General features: G+C 33.1%; 1 protein-coding gene across 1 annotated transcript in view; it reads left to right on the top strand.

The window, feature by feature from the left end:
• LOC102801069 (peroxisomal carnitine O-octanoyltransferase-like) overlaps positions 1-14,086 on the top strand; it is a 63,446-nt gene that overhangs the window by 34,678 nt on the left and 14,682 nt on the right. The window contains exons 14-15 of the mRNA XM_085501924.1: positions 12,851-12,981; positions 13,133-13,256. Of these exons, the coding sequence (XP_085358050.1) occupies positions 12,851-12,981; positions 13,133-13,256 (255 nt within the window). The remainder of the gene's footprint in view (positions 1-12,850; positions 12,982-13,132; positions 13,257-14,086) is intronic.

Below are 14,086 nucleotides of genomic sequence, written 5' to 3'. Positions count from 1 at the left end.
CCATAGAACATTTGTAAGGTAATTAGGTGTTTTCAATGTCACATCCATAGAACATTAGTAGGGTAATTAGGTGTGTTCAATGTCACATCCATAGAACATTAGTAGGGTAATTAGGTGTTTTCAATGTCACATCCATAGAACATTAGTAGGGTAATTAGGTGTGTTCAATGTCACATCCATAGAACATTAGTAGGGTAATTAGGTGTTTTCAATGTCACATCCATAGAACATTAGTAGGGTAATTAGGTGTTTTCAATGTCACATCCATAGAACATTCGTAAGGTAATTAGGTGTTTTCAATATCACATCCATAGAACATTAGTAGGGTAATTAGGTGTTTTTAATGTCACATCCATAGAACATTTGTAGGGTAATTAGGTGTTTTCAATGTCACATCCATAGAACATTAGTAGGGTAATTAGGTGTTTTCAATGTCACATCCATAGAACATTAGTAGGGTAATTAGGTGTTTTCAATATCACATCCATAGAACATTCGTAAGGTAATTAGGTGTTCTTAATGTCACATCCATAGAACATTCGTAAGGTAATTAGGTGTTTTCAATGTCACATCCATAGAACATTTGTAAGGTAATTAGGTGTTTTCAATGTCACATCCATAGAACATTAGTAGGGTAATTAGGTGTTTTCAATGTCACATCCATAGAACATTTGTAAGGTAATTAGGTGTTTTCAATGTCACATCCATAGAACATTTGTAAGGTAATTAGGTGTGTTCAATGTCACATCCATAGAACATTTGTAAGGTAATTAGGTGTGTTCAATGTCACATCCATAGAACATTAGTAGGGTAATTAGGTGTTTTCAATGTCACATCCATAGAACATTCGTAAGGTAATTAGGTGTTCTTAATGTCACATCCATAGAACATTAGTAGGGTAATTAGGTGTTTTCAATGTCACATCCATAGAACATTTGTAAGGTAATTAGGTGTTTTCAATGTCACATCCATAGAACATTTGTAAGGTAATTAGGTGTTTTCAATGTCACATCCATAGAACATTAGTAGGGTAATTAGGTGTTTTCAATATCACATCCATAGAACATTCGTAAGGTAATTAGGTGTGTTCAATGTCACATCCATAGAACATTCGTAAGGCAATTAGGTGTTTTCAATATCAAATCCATAGAACATTCGTAAGGTAATTAGGTGTTTTCAATGTCACATCCATAGAACATTAGTAGGGTAATTAGGTGTTTTCAATGTCACATCCATAGAACATTTGTAAGGTAATTAGGTGTTTTCAATGCCACATCCATAGAACATTTGTAAGGTAATTAGGTGTTTTCAATGTCACATCCATAGAACATTAGTAGGGTAATTAGGTGTTCTTAATGTCACATCCATAGAACATTCGTAAGGTAATTAGGTGTTTTCAATGTAACATCCATAGAACATTCGTAAGGTAATTAGGTGTTTTCTAGGTGTTTTCAATGTAACATCCATAGAACATTCGTAAGGTAATTAGGTGTTCTTAATGTCACATCCATAGAACATTTGTAAGGTAATTAGGTGTTTTCAATGTCACATCCATAGAACATTAGTAGGGTAATTAGGTGTTTTCAATGTCACATCCATAGAACATTCGTAAGGTAATTAGGTGTTTTCAATGTCACATCCATAGAACATTAGTAGGGTAATTAGGTGTTTTCAATGTCACATCCATAGAACATTAGTAGGGTAATTAGGTGTTTTCAATGTCACATCCATAGAACATTAGTAGGGTAATTAGGTGTTTTCAATGTCACATCCATAGAACATTTGTAAGGTAATTAGGTGTTTTCAATGTCACATCCATAGAACATTTGTAAGGTAATTAGGTGTGTTCAATGTCACATCCATAGAACATTAGTAGGGTAATTAGGTGTTTTCAATGTCACATCCATAGAACATTTGTAAGGTAATTAGGTGTTTTCAATGTCACATCCATAGAACATTAGTAGGGTAATTAGGTGTTTTCAATATCACATCCATAGAACATTCGTAAGGTAATTAGGTGTTTTCAATGTAACATCCATAGAACATTCGTAAGGTAATTAGGTGTTTTCAATGTAACATCCATAGAACATTCGTAAGGTAATTAGGTGTTCTTAATGTCACATCCATAGAACATTTGTAAGGTAATTAGGTGTGTTCAATGTCACATCCATAGAACATTAGTAGGGTAATTAGGTGTTTTCAATGTCACATCCATAGAACATTAGTAGGGTAATTAGGTGTTTTCAATGTCACATCCATAGAACATTCGTAAGGTAATTAGGTGTTTTCAATATCACATCCATAGAACATTAGTAGGGTAATTAGGTGTTTTCAATGTCACATCCATAGAACATTTGTAGGGTAATTAGGTGTTTTCAATGTCACATCCATAGAACATTAGTAGGGTAATTAGGTGTTTTCAATGTCACATCCATAGAACATTAGTAGGGTAATTAGGTGTTTTCAATATCACATCCATAGAACATTCGTAAGGTAATTAGGTGTTCTTAATGTCACATCCATAGAACATTCGTAAGGTAATTAGTTGTTTTCAATGTCACATCCATAGAACATTTGTAAGGTAATTAGGTGTTTTCTATGTCACATCCATAGAACATTAGTAGGGTAATTAGGTGTTTTCAATGTCACATCCATAGAACATTTGTAAGGTAATTAGGTGTTTTCAATGTCACATCCATAGAACATTTGTAAGGTAATTAGGTGTGTTCAATGTCACATCCATAGAACATTTGTAAGGTAATTAGGTGTGTTCAATGTCACATCCATAGAACATTAGTAGGGTAATTAGGTGTTTTCAATGTCACATCCATAGAACATTCGTAAGGTAATTAGGTGTTCTTAATGTCACATCCATAGAACATTCGTAAGGTAATTAGGTGTTTTCAATATCACATCCATAGAACATTAGTAGGGTAATTAGGTGTTTTCAATGTCACATCCATAGAACATTTGTAGGGTAATTAGGTGTGTTCAATGTCACATCCATAGAACATTAGTAGGGTAATTAGGTGTTTTCAATGTCACATCCATAGAACATTAGTAGGGTAATTAGGTGTTTTCAATGTCACATCCATAGAACATTTGTAAGGTAATTAGGTGTTTTCAATGTCACATCCATAGAACATTTGTAAGGTAATTAGGTGTGTTCAATGTCACATCCATAGAACATTAGTAGGGTAATTAGGTGTTTTCAATGTCACATCCATAGAACATTTGTAAGGTAATTAGGTGTTTTCAATGTCACATCCATAGAACATTAGTAGGGTAATTAGGTGTTTTCAATATCACATCCATAGAACATTAGTAGGGTAATTAGGTGTTTTCAATGTCACATCCATAGAACATTAGTAGGGTAATTAGGTGTTTTCAATGTCACATCCATAGAACATTTGTAGGGTAATTAGGTGTTTTCAATGTCACATCCATAGAACATTAGTAGGGTAATTAGGTGTTTTCAATGTCACATCCATAGAACATTAGTAGGGTAATTAGGTGTGTTCAATGTCACATCCATAGAACATTCGTAAGGTAATTAGGTGTTCTTAATGTCACATCCATAGAACATTCGTAAGGTAATTAGGTGTGTTCAATGTCACATCCATAGAACATTAGTAGGGTAATTAGGTGTTTTCAATGTCACATCCATAGAACATTTGTAAGGTAATTAGGTGTGTTCAATGTCACATCCATAGAACATTAGTAGGGTAATTAGGTGTTTTCAATGTCACATCCATAGAACATTAGTAGGGTAATTAGGTGTTCTTAATGTCACATCCATAGAACATTTGTAAGGTAATTAGGTGTGTTCAATGTCACATCCATAGAACATTAGTAGGGTAATTAGGTGTGTTCAATGTCACATCCATAGAACATTAGTAGGGTAATTAGGTGTTTTCAATATCACATCCATAGAACATTCGTAAGGTAATTAGGTGTTCTTAATGTCACATCCATAGAACATTTGTAAGGTAATTAGGTGTGTTCAATGTCACATCCATAGAACATTTGTAAGGTAATTAGGTGTTTTCAATGTCACATCCATAGAACATTAGTAGGGTAATTAGGTGTTTTCAATATCACATCCATAGAACATTCGTAAGGTAATTAGGTGTGTTCAATGTCACATCCATAGAACATTCGTAAGGCAATTAGGTGTTTTCAATATCAAATCCATAGAACATTCGTAAGGTAATTAGGTGTTTTCAATGTCACATCCATAGAACATTAGTAGGGTAATTAGGTGTTTTCAATGTCACATCCATAGAACATTTGTAAGGTAATTAGGTGTTTTCAATGCCACATCCATAGAACATTTGTAAGGTAATTAGGTGTTTTCAATGTCACATCCATAGAACATTAGTAGGGTAATTAGGTGTTCTTAATGTCACATCCATAGAACATTCGTAAGGTAATTAGGTGTTTTCAATGTAACATCCATAGAACATTCGTAAGGTAATTAGGTGTTTTCAATGTAACATCCATAGAACATTCGTAAGGTAATTAGGTGTTCTTAATGTCACATCCATAGAACATTTGTAAGGTAATTAGGTGTTTTCAATGTCACATCCATAGAACATTAGTAGGGTAATTAGGTGTTTTCAATGTCACATCCATAGAACATTCGTAAGGTAATTAGGTGTTTTCAATGTCACATCCATAGAACATTAGTAGGGTAATTAGGTGTTTTCAATGTCACATCCATAGAACATTCGTAAGGTAATTAGGTGTTCTTAATGTCACATCCATAGAACATTCGTAAGGTAATTAGGTGTTTTCAATATCACATCCATAGAACATTAGTAGGGTAATTAGGTGTTTTCAATGTCACATCCATAGAACATTTGTAGGGTAATTAGGTGTGTTCAATGTCACATCCATAGAACATTAGTAGGGTAATTAGGTGTTTTCAATGTCACATCCATAGAACATTAGTAGGGTAATTAGGTGTTTTCAATGTCACATCCATAGAACATTTGTAAGGTAATTAGGTGTTTTCAATGTCACATCCATAGAACATTTGTAAGGTAATTAGGTGTGTTCAATGTCACATCCATAGAACATTAGTAGGGTAATTAGGTGTTTTCAATGTCACATCCATAGAACATTTGTAAGGTAATTAGGTGTTTTCAATGTCACATCCATAGAACATTAGTAGGGTAATTAGGTGTTTTCAATATCACATCCATAGAACATTCGTAAGGTAATTAGGTGTTTTCAATGTAACATCCATAGAACATTCGTAAGGTAATTAGGTGTTTTCAATGTAACATCCATAGAACATTCGTAAGGTAATTAGGTGTTCTTAATGTCACATCCATAGAACATTTGTAAGGTAATTAGGTGTGTTCAATGTCACATCCATAGAACATTAGTAGGGTAATTAGGTGTTTTCAATGTCACATCCATAGAACATTAGTAGGGTAATTAGGTGTTTTCAATGTCACATCCATAGAACATTCGTAAGGTAATTAGGTGTTTTCAATATCACATCCATAGAACATTAGTAGGGTAATTAGGTGTTTTCAATGTCACATCCATAGAACATTTGTAGGGTAATTAGGTGTTTTCAATGTCACATCCATAGAACATTAGTAGGGTAATTAGGTGTTTTCAATGTCACATCCATAGAACATTAGTAGGGTAATTAGGTGTTTTCAATATCACATCCATAGAACATTCGTAAGGTAATTAGGTGTTCTTAATGTCACATCCATAGAACATTCGTAAGGTAATTAGTTGTTTTCAATGTCACATCCATAGAACATTTGTAAGGTAATTAGGTGTTTTCTATGTCACATCCATAGAACATTAGTAGGGTAATTAGGTGTTTTCAATGTCACATCCATAGAACATTTGTAAGGTAATTAGGTGTTTTCAATGTCACATCCATAGAACATTTGTAAGGTAATTAGGTGTGTTCAATGTCACATCCATAGAACATTTGTAAGGTAATTAGGTGTGTTCAATGTCACATCCATAGAACATTAGTAGGGTAATTAGGTGTTTTCAATGTCACATCCATAGAACATTCGTAAGGTAATTAGGTGTTCTTAATGTCACATCCATAGAACATTCGTAAGGTAATTAGGTGTTTTCAATATCACATCCATAGAACATTAGTAGGGTAATTAGGTGTTTTCAATGTCACATCCATAGAACATTTGTAGGGTAATTAGGTGTGTTCAATGTCACATCCATAGAACATTAGTAGGGTAATTAGGTGTTTTCAATGTCACATCCATAGAACATTAGTAGGGTAATTAGGTGTTTTCAATGTCACATCCATAGAACATTTGTAAGGTAATTAGGTGTTTTCAATGTCACATCCATAGAACATTTGTAAGGTAATTAGGTGTGTTCAATGTCACATCCATAGAACATTAGTAGGGTAATTAGGTGTTTTCAATGTCACATCCATAGAACATTTGTAAGGTAATTAGGTGTTTTCAATGTCACATCCATAGAACATTAGTAGGGTAATTAGGTGTTTTCAATATCACATCCATAGAACATTAGTAGGGTAATTAGGTGTTTTCAATGTCACATCCATAGAACATTAGTAGGGTAATTAGGTGTTTTCAATGTCACATCCATAGAACATTTGTAGGGTAATTAGGTGTTTTCAATGTCACATCCATAGAACATTAGTAGGGTAATTAGGTGTTTTCAATGTCACATCCATAGAACATTAGTAGGGTAATTAGGTGTGTTCAATGTCACATCCATAGAACATTCGTAAGGTAATTAGGTGTTCTTAATGTCACATCCATAGAACATTCGTAAGGTAATTAGGTGTGTTCAATGTCACATCCATAGAACATTAGTAGGGTAATTAGGTGTTTTCAATGTCACATCCATAGAACATTTGTAAGGTAATTAGGTGTGTTCAATGTCACATCCATAGAACATTAGTAGGGTAATTAGGTGTTTTCAATGTCACATCCATAGAACATTAGTAGGGTAATTAGGTGTTCTTAATGTCACATCCATAGAACATTTGTAAGGTAATTAGGTGTGTTCAATGTCACATCCATAGAACATTAGTAGGGTAATTAGGTGTGTTCAATGTCACATCCATAGAACATTAGTAGGGTAATTAGGTGTTTTCAATATCACATCCATAGAACATTCGTAAGGTAATTAGGTGTTCTTAATGTCACATCCATAGAACATTTGTAAGGTAATTAGGTGTGTTCAATGTCACATCCATAGAACATTAGTAGGGTAATTAGGTGTTTTCAATGTCACATCCATAGAACATTCGTAAGGTAATTAGGTGTTTTCAATGTCACATCCATAGAACATTAGTAGGGTAATTAGGTGTTCTTAATGTCACATCCATAGAACATTTGTAAGGTAATTAGGTGTGTTCAATGTCACATCCATAGAACATTAGTAGGGTAATTAGGTGTTTTCAATGTCACATCCATAGAACATTCGTAAGGTAATTAGGTGTGTTCAATGTCACATCCATAGAACATTAGTAGGGTAATTAGGTGTTTTCAATGTCACATCCATAGAACATTAGTAGGGTAATTAGGTGTTTTCAATGTCACATCCATAGAACATTAGTAGGGTAATTAGGTGTGTTCAATGTCACATCCATAGAACATTAGTAGGGTAATTAGGTGTTTTCAATATCACATCCATAGAACATTCGTAAGGTAATTAGGTGTTCTTAATGTCACATCCATAGAACATTTGTAAGGTAATTAGGTGTGTTCAATGTCACATCCATAGAACATTAGTAGGGTAATTAGGTGTTTTCAATGTCACATCCATAGAACATTCGTAAGGTAATTAGGTGTTTTCAATGTCACATCCATAGAACATTAGTAGGGTAATTAGGTGTTCTTAATGTCACATCCATAGAACATTTGTAAGGTAATTAGGTGTGTTCAATGTCACATCCATAGAACATTAGTAGGGTAATTAGGTGTTTTCAATGTCACATCCATAGAACATTCGTAAGGTAATTAGGTGTGTTCAATGTCACATCCATAGAACATTAGTAGGGTAATTAGGTGTTTTCAATGTCACATCCATAGAACATTAGTAGGGTAATTAGGTGTTTTCAATATCACATCCATAGAACATTCGTAAGGTAATTAGGTGTTCTTAATGTCACATCCATAGAACATTTGTAAGGTAATTAGGTGTTTTCAATATCACATCCATAGAACATTCGTAAGGTAATTAGGTGTTCTTAATGTCACATCCATAGAACATTAGTAGGGTAATTAGGTGTTTTCAATGTCACATCCATAGAACATTCGTAAGGTAATTAGGTGTTTTCAATGTCACATCCATAGAACATTAGTAGGGTAATTAGGTGTTTTCAATGTCACATCCATAGAACATTCGTAAGGTAATTAGGTGTTTTCAATGTCACATCCATAGAACATTAGTAGGGTAATTAGGTGTTTTCAATGTCACATCCATAGAACATTCGTAAGGTAATTAGGTGTTCTTAATGTCACATCCATAGAACATTTGTAAGGTAATTAGGTGTGTTCAATGTCACATCCATAGAACATTAGTAGGGTAATTAGGTGTTTTCAATGTCACATCCATAGAACATTAGTAGGGTAATTAGGTGTGTTCAATGTCACATCCATAGAACATTAGTAGGGTAATTAGGTGTTTTCAATATCACATCCATAGAACATTCGTAAGGTAATTAGGTGTTCTTAATGTCACATCCATAGAACATTTGTAAGGTAATTAGGTGTGTTCAATGTCACATCCATAGAACATTAGTAGGGTAATTAGGTGTTTTCAATGTCACATCCATAGAACATTCGTAAGGTAATTAGGTGTTTTCAATATCACATCCATAGAACATTAGTAGGGTAATTAGGTGTTTTCAATGTCACATCCATAGAACATTTGTAGGGTAATTAGGTGTGTTCAATGTCACATCCATAGAACATTAGTAGGGTAATTAGGTGTTTTCAATGTCACATCCATAGAACATTAGTAGGGTAATTAGGTGTTTTCAATGTCACATCCATAGAACATTTGTAAGGTAATTAGGTGTTTTCAATGTCACATCCATAGAACATTTGTAAGGTAATTAGGTGTGTTCAATGTCACATCCATAGAACATTAGTAGGGTAATTAGGTGTTTTCAATGTCACATCCATAGAACATTTGTAAGGTAATTAGGTGTTTTCAATGTCACATCCATAGAACATTAGTAGGGTAATTAGGTGTTTTCAATATCACATCCATAGAACATTAGTAGGGTAATTAGGTGTTTTCAATGTCACATCCATAGAACATTTGTAAGGTAATTAGGTGTTTTCAATGTCACATCCATAGAACATTAGTAGGGTAATTAGGTGTGTTCAATGTCACATCCATAGAACATTAGTAGGGTAATTAGGTGTTTTCAATGTCACATCCATAGAACATTAGTAGGGTAATTAGGTGTGTTCAATGTCACATCCATAGAACATTAGTAGGGTAATTAGGTGTTTTCAATGTCACATCCATAGAACATTAGTAGGGTAATTAGGTGTTTTCAATGTCACATCCATAGAACATTCGTAAGGTAATTAGGTGTTTTCAATATCACATCCATAGAACATTAGTAGGGTAATTAGGTGTTTTCAATGTCACATCCATATAACATTTGTAGGGTAATTAGGTGTTTTCAATGTCACATCCATAGAACATTAGTAGGGTAATTAGGTGTTTTCAATGTCACATCCATAGAACATTAGTAGGGTAATTAGGTGTTTTCAATATCACATCCATAGAACATTCGTAAGGTAATTAGGTGTTCTTAATGTCACATCCATAGAACATTCGTAAGGTAATTAGGTGTGTTCAATGTCACATCCATAGAACATTAGTAGGGTAATTAGGTGTTTTCAATGTCACATCCATAGAACATTTGTAAGGTAATTAGGTGTGTTCAATGTCACATCCATAGAACATTAGTAGGGTAATTAGGTGTTTTCAATGTCACATCCATAGAACATTAGTAGGGTAATTAGGTGTTCTTAATGTCACATCCATAGAACATTTGTAAGGTAATTAGGTGTGTTCAATGTCACATCCATAGAACATTAGTAGGGTAATTAGGTGTGTTCAATGTCACATCCATAGAACATTAGTAGGGTAATTAGGTGTTTTCAATATCACATCCATAGAACATTCGTAAGGTAATTAGGTGTTCTTAATGTCACATCCATAGAACATTTGTAAGGTAATTAGGTGTGTTCAATGTCACATCCATAGAACATTAGTAGGGTAATTAGGTGTTTTCAATGTCACATCCATAGAACATTCGTAAGGTAATTAGGTGTTTTCAATGTCACATCCATAGAACATTAGTAGGGTAATTAGGTGTTTTCAATGTCACATCCATAGAACATTAGTAGGGTAATTAGGTGTTCTTAATGTCACATCCATAGAACATTTGTAAGGTAATTAGGTGTGTTCAATGTCACATCCATAGAACATTAGTAGGGTAATTAGGTGTTTTCAATGTCACATCCATAGAACATTCGTAAGGTAATTAGGTGTGTTCAATGTCACATCCATAGAACATTAGTAGGGTAATTAGGTGTTTTCAATATCACATCCATAGAACATTCGTAAGGTAATTAGGTGTTCTTAATGTCACATCCATAGAACATTTGTAAGGTAATTAGGTGTTTTCAATATCACATCCATAGAACATTCGTAAGGTAATTAGGTGTTCTTAATGTCACATCCATAGAACATTAGTAGGGTAATTAGGTGTTTTCAATGTCACATCCATAGAACATTCGTAAGGTAATTAGGTGTTTTCAATGTCACATCCATAGAACATTAGTAGGGTAATTAGGTGTTTTCAATGTCACATCCATAGAACATTCGTAAGGTAATTAGGTGTTTTCAATGTCACATCCATAGAACATTAGTAGGGTAATTAGGTGTTTTCAATGTCACATCCATAGAACATTCGTAAGGTAATTAGGTGTTCTTAATGTCACATCCATAGAACATTTGTAAGGTAATTAGGTGTGTTCAATGTCACATCCATAGAACATTAGTAGGGTAATTAGGTGTTTTCAATGTCACATCCATAGAACATTAGTAGGGTAATTAGGTGTGTTCAATGTCACATCCATAGAACATTAGTAGGGTAATTAGGTGTTTTCAATATCACATCCATAGAACATTCGTAAGGTAATTAGGTGTTCTTAATGTCACATCCATAGAACATTTGTAAGGTAATTAGGTGTGTTCAATGTCACATCCATAGAACATTAGTAGGGTAATTATGTGTTTTCAATGTCACATCCATAGAACATTAGTAGGGTAATTAGGTGTTTTCAATGTCACATCCATAGAACATTCGTAAGGTAATTAGGTGTGTTCAATGTCACATCCATAGAACATTAGTAGGGTAATTAGGTGTTTTCAATATCACATCCATAGAACATTCGTAAGGTAATTAGGTGTTCTTAATGTCACATCCATAGAACATTTGTAAGGTAATTAGGTGTGTTCAATGTCACATCCATAGAACATTAGTAGGGTAATTAGGTGTTTTCAATGTCACATCCATAGAACATTAGTAGGGTAATTAGGTGTTTTCAATGTCACATCCATAGAACATTCGTAAGGTAATTAGGTGTGTTCAATGTCACATCCATAGAACATTAGTAGGGTAATTAGGTGTTTTCAATGTCACATCCATAGAACATTTGTAAGGTAATTAGGTGTGTTCAATGTCACATCCATAGAACATTAGTAGGGTAATTAGGTGTTTTAATATCACATCCATAGAACATTCGTAAGGTAATTAGGTGTTCTTAATGTCACATCCATAGAACATTTGTAAGATAATTAGGTGTTTTCAATATCACATCCATAGAACATTCGTAAGGTAATTAGGTGTTCTAAATGTCACATCCATAGAACATTAGTAGGGTAATTAGGTGTTTTCAATGTCACATCCATAGAACATTCGTAAGGTAATTAGGTGTTCTTAATGTCACATCCATAGAACATTCGTAAGGTAATTTGGTGTTCTTAATGTCACATTCATAGAACATTCGTAAGGTAATTAGGTGTTTTCAATGCCACATCCATAGAACATCTGTAAGGTAATTAGGTGTTTTCAATGTCACAGCCATCAGCTGTAAGAAATAGGTGTTCTCAATACCATATCAAATAAACAAATTTGTAAGACTGTGTGTGTGTCTTCTGATTTTGAATGTCAATTGTTCCACCATTTATACATCAACAAATATATACAGTGAAATAAACATTTTGTTTTTGTTAGTCCCTGTTCAGGCTCAGTCTGAAAAGGGGACTTTATAAAACAGGTTTTGTCAAATGTCCATTTTCCATTTTCCGTCTCCAACATTTTCTCAGAAATTCTGCAGCAGATATCAGTGAAACTTGGCAGGTTGATGAACAAGTCTCTGCCGAGTATGCACGTAATTTTTTTTTCAGATCTAAAATCCTAAGTGGGTCTTTTTCAAGATTTTCATCATATACAAAAAAAAAACTGAATTAACAAAGAAGGCAAGTTGTTATTAAAGGTACATCAAGGTTTACTCAGATTTATGAATGCAGTTTCTTGAGCATGTATGAGACATAGTTTGGTTGCACTTGTGTACTCTGAGATTTTGGACCTGGGGAGAAAGTAGAATACATATTAATTCAGTTGTTTGCAGATGTTCCATGTATTATTTTAACATGAGTATTTTATAATTAAATAACGGGGACTGTGACATTCATGTCTTGTTCATCATATTTCTTAAAAATATTGCATTTACTTACATGAATATCCACCATAATCACATACACTTTCATTTTTCAGGCAAATAATATTGAAATTATTATGAAGTACTACACTAAGTATGGAAAGAATTTGATGAAAAGTTTCAAGATACATCCGGATGTTTTCGTTCAACTTAGTTTGCAATTAAACTATTTTAAAATGCATGGAAAGTAAGTTTATATCCCCGGAAACACATTGGTGTAAGCAATATTATTGTCCATTGAGAATATAACCCTTTTCTTCTTATTATTATTATCATTAGCATTATCATTGACTAAATGTATCAATGATAATCATGAGTTTGATCAATTAATTTCTCAGGTCAGTGCCAACATATGAATCATCAACAACTCGCCTGTTTTATCATGGTAGAACAGAGACCGTTAGATCATGCACAATGGAATCAGTGGACTGGTGTAAATCTATGATGGATAATACAACCACTGTGAGTCAACTTAGTACCCAGCAATTGACAAACATTCATTTCAGCAATTTCTTTGATTAAATTGATCAAAACAGTCCCCAATACTAACGCCTATAGTACATGTGAAAGATTTAAATATGTTTATATTCAATCATCATCCACTCATATATGTTTATATTCAATCATCATCCACTCATATATGTTTATATTCAATCATCATCCACTCATATATGTTTATATTCAATCATCATCCACTCATATATGTTTATATTCAATCATCATCCACTCATATATGTTTATATTCAATCATCATCCACTCATATATGTTTATATTCAATCATCATCCACTCATATATGTTTATATTCAATCATTATCCACTCATATATGTTTATATTCAATCATCATCCACTCATATATGTTTATATTCAATCATCATCCACTCATATATGTTTATATTCAATCATTATCCACTCATATATGTTTATATTCAATCATCATCCACTCATATATGTTTATATTCAATCATCATCCACTCATATATGTTTATCTTCAATCATCATCCACTCATATATGTTTATATTTAATCATCATCCACTCATATATGTTTATATTCAATCATCATCCACTCATATATGTTTATATTCAATCATCATCCACTCATATATGTTTATATTCAATCATCATCCACTCATATATGTTTATATTCAATCATCATCCACTCATATATGTTTATATTTAATCATCATCCACTCATATATGTTTATATTCAATCATTATCCACTCATATATGTTTATATTCAATCATCATCCACTCATATATGTTTATATTCAATCATCATCCACTCATATA

This window comes from Saccoglossus kowalevskii, chromosome 7 (genome assembly GCF_978046115.1).
Source record: "Saccoglossus kowalevskii chromosome 7, keSacKowa6.1, whole genome shotgun sequence".
NCBI lineage: Eukaryota > Metazoa > Hemichordata > Enteropneusta > Harrimaniidae > Saccoglossus > Saccoglossus kowalevskii.
Note: the sequence above shows the minus strand (reverse complement) of the source record. Positions and strands in the feature narration are given on the sequence as shown.